Genomic DNA, 10,000 nt, shown 5'->3' with positions numbered 1-10,000 from the left:
CTGCCCCCCGGAGGTAATTGTTTATCCTCTTTAGAGAGTTTAATTACAGTCCGGGTTGATAGACGGTCTTCGGGACAGCATGTGGGTAGTTTTAGGCCACTCGGCGGTGACTGAAAATTGTCAGCCTGTTTCGGCGGGCGGGACTCAAACCCAGTCACTCCAGGACGCCGCGACGCACGGTGACCACACGGCCGGTGCTGCTTCGGTCGTCCATCTGTTATCGGCTCCACGCATGGCATAACCCCATCAGTCACCATCACCTCCCCATCCGTCATTACCCTCACCTTGCCCCCCCCCCCCCCCCAACCTGCCACTCCTTTACCCTGCCCCGTCACTTACCCCTTTCCTTTCCCTAGTCACCCCCTCCCCTTCCCCCGTAACTCCCCCACCCCTTCCCCCGTCAATCCCACCTTCCCCTCCATCCTTCCCCCCATCACTTCCCCTTCCCCCCATCACTCCCCCCTCTTCCCCGTCAAACACACATCCCCCCCGTCACTCCCCCTTCCCCCCATCACTTCCCCTTCCCCCCATCACTCCCCCCTCGTCCCCGTCAAACACACATCCCCCCCTGCACCCCCTTCCCCCCTCCCCTTTCCCCACGACGTCTGAGGCAGTAGTACTCACGTGACTTCGACCTTGGCTCCCTGGGGCCGTCTACTGTGACCTTAATGGCCTTGCTGTACGTGGCGACCTGGGGCGGCGAGGTGCTGACGGTGATGGTCAGCAGGAAGCTCTTGCCTGGGAACGAAACAAGAGGGAAAGGGTGTGAAACTTGCCGGCGGGATACTCTTCATTGTGTGTGTGTGTGTGGGGGGGTGGGTGAAACTTGTCTAAGGAGGAATAGATGTGAAGCTTGCCCGGGGAGGAAACGGTGTGAGACTTGTTAAGGGAGGAAACAATATGAAGCTAGCCTGGGAAGGAAACGGGAGAAAACGCCGGGAAACTCTCCAAGAAAGAAATAGTGAAGCTTATCAAGGAGGGAAATGGTGTGGAACTTGTTAAAAAGAAAATGAGAATGAGGTGAAACTTGCCTTAGAGGGGAAAAAAAAGGAGAAAATTGAAATGTGATGGAACTGGGTGAAACTTGATGAGGAAGGGAAAGAGAAGGACGTTCGGTGTGAAGAACTTAACGTGGGTGAGGGAAAGAGGAGGAAACATAGTCAAACATCTTGGGGAGTGAGGGGAAGGAAGGGGAAACGTAAAACTTGCCTTAAGGGGGATGAAAAGGAGAAAATTGAAATGTGATGAAACTGGGTGAAACTTGATCAGGAAGGAAAAGAGAAAGACGTTCGGTGTGAGGAACTCTTGAGGTGGGTGAGGGAAAGAGGAGGAAACATGGTCAAACATCTTGGGGAGTGAGGGGAAGGGGGGGAAACGTGAAACTTGCCTTAGGGGGGATGAAAAGGAGAAAATTGAAATGTGACGAAACTGGGTGAAACTTGATGAGGAAGGAAAAGAGAAAGACGTTCGGTGTGAGGAACTCTTGAGGTGGGTGAGGGAAAGAGGAGGAAACATGGTCAAACATCTTGGGGAGTGAGGGGAAGGGGGGGAAATGTGAAGCTTGCCATGGGGGAAGGATATGATGAAGGTACATGTTAATTTAGGAAAGGAAACTGGCGGAGGATACATAAAGGCTGAAATTTGTCCACGGTAGGGAAGGAAGAAAACAGAAAACGGAAAAAAATGGGAGGAATGGAAGAAGAGAGTGAGAGAAAAAAGGAAGACAAGAGAAAATAAAAGAAGGAAAGGAAGGAAAAGAAGCCAAAACAAAACAAGACAAGAGAAGGGAAAACCACTGAAGAAAAGAGAAGAGGACATGACCACAAAAACAACAACAACAACGGCAACAACAAAAAAAAAACCAGGTAGAGGATGGTGAAAAGAAGATAGACGGTGGTGGTGAAAACAGATAATGATGATGATAGTGAGGATGATGGGGGTGATGATGGGGATAAATAAAGAGCTGCAAACGTACTTACACACACACACACACACACACACACACACACACACACACATGGTGACTGATGGCGGCTGTGTATGTAACCGACACTGCACCATAACTGTCCTCCACACACACACACACACACACACACACACACACGCACACACACACGCACACAGGCTCTTAGCACCTCGCATCTCGGGTGTCCACATAAACTATATTTACTCTTTGGCAACTCCTCCTCCTCCTCCTCCTCCTTCACCTCCTCCTCCTCCTGCATGACTTCCTTTCTTCTCCTCCTCCTCCTCCTCTTTGCCCTCTTCCTAATTTTTCCTCTTCCTAACCAAAGAGATTCCTTGTTCCTGACCTTTTTTTCCTTCCCTCCTTCCTTGCTCCTCCTCCTCCTCCTCCTCTTCCTCCTCCTGCATGACTTCCTTTTTTCTCCTCCTCCTCCTCCTCCTCTTTGCCCTCTTCCTCCTTTTTCCTCTTCCTGATAAAAGAGATTCCTTGTTTCTGACCTTTTTCCTTCCCCCCTCCTCCTCCTCCTCCTCCTCCTCCTCCTCCTCCTCCTCCTCCTCCTCCTCCTCCCTTGGTGTTTCCTCTAATTGACTCATAAATTATCCAGTAAAGATTAAGATTTTTGCAGTATTTGGATTTGATTTTTTTGTGTTTTTTCTATTATGTTTGCCGGTTAGAGTTTATGACCCCGGATTGTGTTGCAGTGTGTTGAGGCCGCGTCCGTGTGTGCTGTGCGGTGTTCTGTCTGTGTGTTCTAGCTTGTGTTGTGGGGTGGGCGTGTGTTGCGGCGGCGGGACCTCCTCACTGGCGACACACACACACACACACACACGCACACACACACAGGTCGTTAAGTTAGGGTCACTGTGGTGGGGACGAAGGGAAGGGAGGATACACGAGAGGACATACGGACAAGAGGAAATGGCAACAGTTGAAAGGGAGAGAGAGTGAAGACCAAGGAAGGTTTTGTTCTGGTGATGGAAATAAAGGAGGTGAGAGAAAAGAAGAAAATACGCCTCAAGAATATAAAATAAGGGATGCCATGCTTGTAAACGAGAGGGGGGGAAGGAAGAAAGGAAGGAAGGAAGGAAGGGAAGAAGCAAAACAAACATTGAAGGATGAAGATACGCGGGGTCCAAAAGAGATAAAGAGAGAGAGTGAGGAGGAACTATACGCTGGAAATAGAGATAGTGAGGGAAATATTTGTTTAGAAGAGGGGAGAAATAAGGAAGGGGAGGAAGAAATGAGGGAGAAAAGAGTAAGAGATGAAATATATTATACGTTGGAAATTGATAAAGATAGTAGGGAAATATCTGTTTAGAAGAGGAGAGAGAAATAAGGAATGGGAGGAAGAAATGAGGTAGAAAAGAAAAAGAGATGAAAGATATTATATGTTGGAAATAGATAAAGAGATAATATGGGAAGTTTTGCTTAGAAGAGGAGGGAAAAAAGAGAAGAGGAGAAAGAAAAGACGGAGAAAACAAAGAGAGATGAAAGAAACTATACGCTGGAGGTAGATAGGAGATAGTATTGGAAGTTTTGTTCAGAAGAGAAGGAAAGAAAAGGAAGGGGAGGAAGAAATGAGGGAGGTGATGGGGTAGGAAATGTAGAGGAGGAGAAAGGAGTTAAAATCGAGAAAGAGGTGATTTGAGGTGATGGGTGTAGAGAAGAAAAGGAGGAGAAAAAGGAGTAAAACTGAGGAAGAGGTGACGGAGGTGATGGGTGTAGAGAAGAAGAGGAGAAAAGTGTAAAACTGAAGAAGATGGGCGCAAAGAGGAGAAAGAGGCGGTGATGGAGATGATGGCTTAATTACGATCGTTTTCAGAACCAGATACTAAAGAAATATATCCCGTCTAACTTCCTCAATTTTCCACACCACACCAACCACAAATACAAAAGACAAAAAAATACAAGACAGACAAAACAAAAGGAAACAAAGACAAAGAGATAGACAAAAATAAACAGAACAAAAACAAAGATAAACACACAAACAGACAGACACAAACACACAAACAGACGAACAGACAGACAGCCAAACAGGTGACCCAGGGAAACAGACAAACACAAACACACAAACAGACGAACAAACAGCCAGACAGGTGACCCAGGGAAGCAGACAAACACAAACACACAAACACACGAACAGACAGCCAGACAGGTGACCCAGGGAAGCAGACAAACACAAACACACAAACAGACGAACAGACAGCCAGACAGGTGACCAGGGGACGGACTCACCTCTGCCCGACCTCCCGACGAAGCGCAGGTCATTGAACTTCGCCACCTGGTCCTTAATGATCGCCGAGTTGTTTCGAATCTCAGCGCAACAGTTTTCGTCGTTGCCCGCGCGCACCGTCACCACCGTACCGTCCTGCACCGGGCCGAGGTACACCACTCTGGGGGGGGAGGGCGGGAGGAGGGGTGTTAAAGAGGGGAAGAGGAGCCGGTAGGGGTGATTTAAGGAAGAGGAGAAAGAGGAGGAGGAGGAAATTTAAGCGGGAGACGAGGTGATGTGATGAAGGGTAGATACAGAGAGTGATAGGTTAGGGAAAAGTAGTTGAGGGGGTTAAAAGAAGAGGTTAAAAGAAGAGGAAGAGGTTTTGATAGGAGCAGCGAGTTGCGGGCTTTTTATTATTATTGTTTCCTTTTTTTTGTGCCCTTGAGCTGTCTCCTCTGTTGTAAAAAAAAATGATGATGTTGATGGGTTAGGGAAGAGGAGGAAGAGGGGAGGTGAAAGGGAGGAAGAAGTGATGAAAGTAGAGGTTGACGTGATGGAAGAGGAGAAAGGAGAAAGGGGAGAAGTTAGGGTGATGGGTGAAGGGAGAAGATGAAAGGTGCTTAAGGGGAGGGAAAAGTGATGAAAGTGATGAATAGCAGTTGACGTGATGGAAGAGGAAAAAGGAGAAAAGGGAGAAGTGATGACAATGGGTGAAGGGAAAAGAATTAAGGTGTAAAGGGGAGGAAAAAGTGAGGAAGATACAGGTTAATTAAAGTAGAGACAGGTGTTGGCGGAAGACGAGACAAAAGAGAAAGAAAAGGAGGAGGCGTAGAAGTGATAAAGGTGAATGGGGAAAAAAAGATAAAAAAAGATAAACAGGTAAGCGAAGATGTGAAGAAAGATAAAGTGAAAAAAAGGAAGAGAAACAGGAAAGCGAAAATAATGTGGAAAAAGATGATATGAAAAAAAACGAAGAGGAAAAGGGAAGCGAAGAGAGTGTAGAGAAAGATAAAATGGAAAAAACAGAAGAGGAACAGGGAAACGAAGAGAGTGTAGAGAAAGATAAAATGCAAAAAACAGAAGAGGAACAGGGAAACGAAGAGAGTGTAGAGAAAGATAAAATGCAAAAAATAGAAGAGGAACAGGGAAACGAAGATAGTGTGAAGATTAAACAAAAAACGAAGATGAACAGAAAAGCGAAAATAGTGTGGGAAGAAAGATAAAATGAAAAAAAAAACAGAAGATGAACAGGAAAGCGAAAATAATGTAGACAAAGATAAAATGAAAAATACAAAGATGATCAGGTAAGCGAAGATAGCGTGGAAAACAAACAATTCAGAAGTAAAACAAAAGTGAATAAGTGCATTGATAGTTTTTTTTGACATTTATCCTTCTCTTCCTTCACGCAACTCTTCTCTTCCCTTTCTCCCTTCATTCCCCTTCCCTTCCTTACCTTCCTCCCCATTCAATTCCTTCACTCAACCCTTCACTTCCCTTTCCTTCCATTCCCTATTCCTTCCCTATCTTCCCCTCCATCTATCTTTCTCTCCTTTCACTCAACCCTTCCCCTTCACTTCCCTTCCCTTCCATTCCCTATTCCTTCCCTATCTTCCTCTCCATCTATCTTTCTCTTCCTTCACTCAACCCTTCCCCTTCAATTCCCTTCCCTTCCATTCCCTATTCCTTCCCTATCTTCCCCTCCATCTATCCTTCTCTTCTTTCACTCAACCCTTCACTAAACTCTCCTTCTCCTCATTCCTTCTCTACTTTCCTTCCTATCTACTACCCTTTTCCTTCTCTTAACCCTTTACTTTCCTTCCCCCTCACATTCCCCATTTCTCCCCTACTTTCCTCCATTTATATACTACCCTTTTCCTTCTCCTAACTCTCTCTCCATCTCTCTTTTCCTTCCCTTCCTTCCTCCCCATCTTTCATCAGCTCACTTCTCCACATCTCTCCACCCAAAACCTCCTTCCCTCTCTTCCACACCAACCCATGAATTTCTCTCTCCTCCCCATGTAGTTTCAACTCCCCAAGTCTATCCTCTTCTACCCCAGTTATTCCCCTTACATTCCCCCCATTCTTTACCTCCCTCCCTATCCGTCAAACTTTTATTTTTCCACATCTTTCCTCCCCATACCTCCCTTCCTAATTCCTCCCCATCCCTTGAATTCTCCTCCCCAAGTCTAACGTCTTCTCCCCACCTTCCTCCCTCCGTAATTCCTCCCCATCCCTTGAATTCTCCTCCCCAAGTCTAACGTCTTCTCCCCACCTTCCTCCCCATACCTCCCTTCCTCCCTCCGTAATTCCTCCCCATCCCTTGAATTCTCCTCCCCAAGTCTAACCTCTTCTCCCCACCTTCCTCCCCACCTAACCATACCAAACCAAACCCGACCAAATCAAACCCAACCCAAGACAGACCAACCCCAACCCAATCCCCACCCAATCCCCAACCTCCCCACCCCACTACTCACTTGAAGGCGCTGGGGAGGGTCTTGTTGGAGCGCCAGTGGGGAGGAAGTACCGTGCAGATGATGTTGGGGGCGCCAGTCCTCACCAAGTCCCCAGCCGGCTCCCCACCCACCATCAGCCCCCCCATCATGTCTCCCCAGCCCCTCTCCCCACCGCCCATGCTTCCTCCCCCTCCCCCGACACCCATCATCTCCCCCATGGTCACGTCCGGGAACATGGTGGGGAGTGGGGAGGGGAAGAAGCTGCTGGTGGCGGTGGTGATGAGAGAGAGAGAGAGAGAGAGAGAGAGAGAGAGAGAGAGAGAGAGAGAGAGAGAGAGAGAGAGAGAGAGAGAGAGAGAGAGAGAGAGAGAGAGAATTGAGCCTCTTACAGAGTCATTTTCTTTTTCTTTTCAACACAATTAAAAAAAAAAAAATCAAACGTCCTTTTTTTTTGCTGTACTTTGGATTCTTTTCTCTTTCTTTATCTTCTTTTCTTTACATAGTTTTCTTTTTTTCTTCAGTTTTCTTATAGTTTATTTTTCTACATGGTTCCAATTTGAAGCTCGGTTACTTTTCCTCAGTCATTGTTTTTATTTTCTTTCACCCGTAAAATAATATAAGTAAATTTGCTTCACTCCTAAAAGAAAAAAATAATTATATACTTTTTTATCTCACACACTGAAGTTTCGTCCCATTTCAAGCTCAGTTACTTTTCTTGTCATTGTTTTTATTTTCTTTCACCCGTAAAAAAATATAAGTAAATTTTCTTAACTCCTAAAAGAAAAAAAAATATATACTACTTTATCTCACACACTGAAGCTTCGTCATAATAATTTTTTTCCCATTTCAAGCTGTTACTTTTCTTGTCATTGTTTTTATTTTCTATCGCCCGTAAAAACAAACTAGGTAAATTTTCTCCCTTCTTCTTTATTTCACTTCTTTATTTCACACACACAGAAGCTTCGTCGCAGTATTTTTTTTCTTCTTTACGATCGGGAAAGTTTAAATTTTACTCAGTTTTTCCGTATATTTTTCTCTTCCTTGTTTTTTTTTTTACTTGAACTCAATTTTCACATTTCTTAGTTTTTCACATTTCTTATTAACTCCAATTTTTCTCATTTTGTTTTCATAGTGTATAATTTTCCTCTTTTCCCTTCCATTTTTTCTTTTCTTCTCTTTTTCTTCTCTTTTCTTTTATATCCTTTATCTTTTCTTCTTATTTTTTTATCAACTCAATTTTCACATTTCTTAGTTTTTCACATTTCTCATTAACTCCAATTTTTCTCATTTTGCTTTCATGTTGTATCATTTTCCTCTTTTCCCTTCCATTTTTTCTTTTCTCTTTTTCTTCTCTTTTCTTTTGTATCCTTTATCTTTTCTTATTATTTTTAATCAACTCAGTTTTCACATTTCTTAGCTTTACACATTTCTTATTACCTCATATTTCTCTCATTTTGCGTTCACATTGTATTTTTTTTCTTCCATTTTTCTTTTTTTCTTTTTTCTTCACTTTTCTTTCGCATCCCTAATCTTTTCCTCTCCCCGTTCTCTTCCTTTCATTTTATTTTCCTTTTCTCTCCCTCTCATGTTATTTATCTCTCAGTTTTTATATTCCTATCTTTGTATTATTTCTCATTATTTCCAAGTTCTCGTCTGTCTTATTATTTCTCAGAGATTCTAATTATTTTTTGTTTACCTCTCGTTATAATTTCGTGGTTTTTATGTGACTTATTATTTTTTATTTTATTTTATTGTATTTTCATTTTATTATTTTATTTTATTTTATTTATTCTTTTATTGTATTTTAATTCCGTGGTTTTTTATGTGATTTACAATTTATTTTATTTCATTTTATTTTATTATCTATTATTTATTTTTGTTTTTTATTTTATCTTATTTTTTTTTATTGTATTTTAATTTGTGTTTTTTATGTGATTTATTATTATTTTTTCTATTTCCTTCGTTATTACCTAAGTGTTTTCTTGTCTGCTTATGTGTGTGTTTGAGTGTGTGTGTGTGTGTGTGTGTGTGTGTGTGTAGCGGAGAGATAAGGGACGCAAAAGAAAGGATAAGAAAAAGAAGAAAAAAAAGAAAAGAAATGGAAGGGAAAAGAAGAAAACGGGGTTGAGGTCCGTTTTCTTATTTTACTTATTTTCTTAGATTCAAGTTTTGCATATTTTTCTTGATTTGTTTTCCTGTTGTCTTATATTTTTAGTTTTCTGTATTTTCTTTGTGTGATTTTCTTTGCTTAATTTTCTTTGCGTAGTTTTCGTTGCGTAATTTTCGTTGCGTAATTTTCTTTGTTTAATTTTCTTTGTGTAATTTTCTTTGTTTTTAATTTTCTTTGTTTAATTTTCGTTGCGTAATTTTCTTTGCGTAATTTTTTTGTGTAATTTTCTTTGCGTAATTTTCTTTGTGTATTTTTTTGTAATTTTTAGTATAATTTTTTTTCTTTGTGTAATTTTTTTTTCCTGTTGTCTTACATTTTAGTTTTCTGTATTTCTTTGCGTGATTTTTCTTTTCTTTTTCTTCCTCCTCTCCTTTCAAGTAATGGTCAGGTATTGTTTTCTTTCAGTTTTCTATTTTTCTTGCCTATTTTTTTCTGTATTTATCGTTTTATTCTTTCTTATTTTCTTTATCTTTTGTTTTTCTTTGTGTAATTTTTCTTTTCTTTCTTTCTTCCTCCTCTCTATTCAAGTAATGGTCAAGTATTGTTTTCTTTAATTTGTTTTGTTTTTCGTCCCTATTTTCTTTCATTTGTTTTCTATTTCTCGTATGTATATTTTTTTCTATATTCATTGTTTTATTCTTTCTTGTTTTCTTTAATCTTTGTTTTCATCTTCACGGAGACTTCACAAATTTTTTCTTGTTTTTCTTGCATAATAATTTTTCCGTGTGGATCCTTATATATATATATATATTTTTTTTTTTTGTGTGTGTTTTTCGAGGCGTTTTCTATCAGTCAATGCGGAAGGTTTCAATATTTTTTTACTTCCTGACAATATCCTTCAAAAGATACCGCTGATTGTTTTCCTCTCCGCTCTTTTTCTCATGGGCGTTCGGGAAAGAGATATATCAGTGCTCTCAAAAATATTTCTCTTCTGCGTTGACACTATACATGTTTTCCGGTTTGAGTTATGTTATTTTCTGGTCACGAACATGTATTATTTTTTATTTCTTTTTCACATGTTCTGTATTTTCCTGTTTTTCTCATTTTGCTTTCAAGTTGTTTTCGTATTTTTCTTTTCCTTTCCGTTTGTTTTCTTTTCTTTTGCATGCTTGATATTTTCCTTTCCCCGTTCTCTTGCTTTTCTTTCCTTTTCCTTCTCTTTTCCTTTCTGTTCCTCTTTTTTAATTTCTTTTCCA

The 10,000-nt window shown here is 41.3% G+C and overlaps 1 protein-coding gene across 2 annotated transcripts in view; it reads right to left on the bottom strand.

Annotated features, from left to right (window-relative positions):
- Nucleotides 1-6,910, bottom strand: part of LOC127007755 (runt-related transcription factor 3-like) — a 47,424-nt gene extending 40,514 nt beyond the window's left edge. For both annotated transcript variants that reach the window (XM_050879022.1, XM_050879023.1), the window contains exons 1-3: nucleotides 6,656-6,910; nucleotides 4,202-4,359; nucleotides 625-738 (exon numbers count right to left, since the gene is read on the bottom strand). In XM_050879022.1, coding sequence (XP_050734979.1) covers nucleotides 625-738; nucleotides 4,202-4,359; nucleotides 6,656-6,870 — 487 coding nt within the window. In that variant the 5' untranslated portion in view covers nucleotides 6,871-6,910. The remainder of the gene's footprint in view (nucleotides 1-624; nucleotides 739-4,201; nucleotides 4,360-6,655) is intronic.
- Between the last annotated feature and the right edge of the window lie 3,090 nt (nucleotides 6,911-10,000).

The sequence above is a fragment of the Eriocheir sinensis genome, chromosome 36, assembly GCF_024679095.1.
Source record: "Eriocheir sinensis breed Jianghai 21 chromosome 36, ASM2467909v1, whole genome shotgun sequence".
Classification (NCBI taxonomy): domain Eukaryota; kingdom Metazoa; phylum Arthropoda; class Malacostraca; order Decapoda; family Varunidae; genus Eriocheir; species Eriocheir sinensis.
The sequence above is the reverse complement of the archived record's forward strand: the minus strand, read 5'-3'. Positions and strand labels throughout refer to the sequence as shown.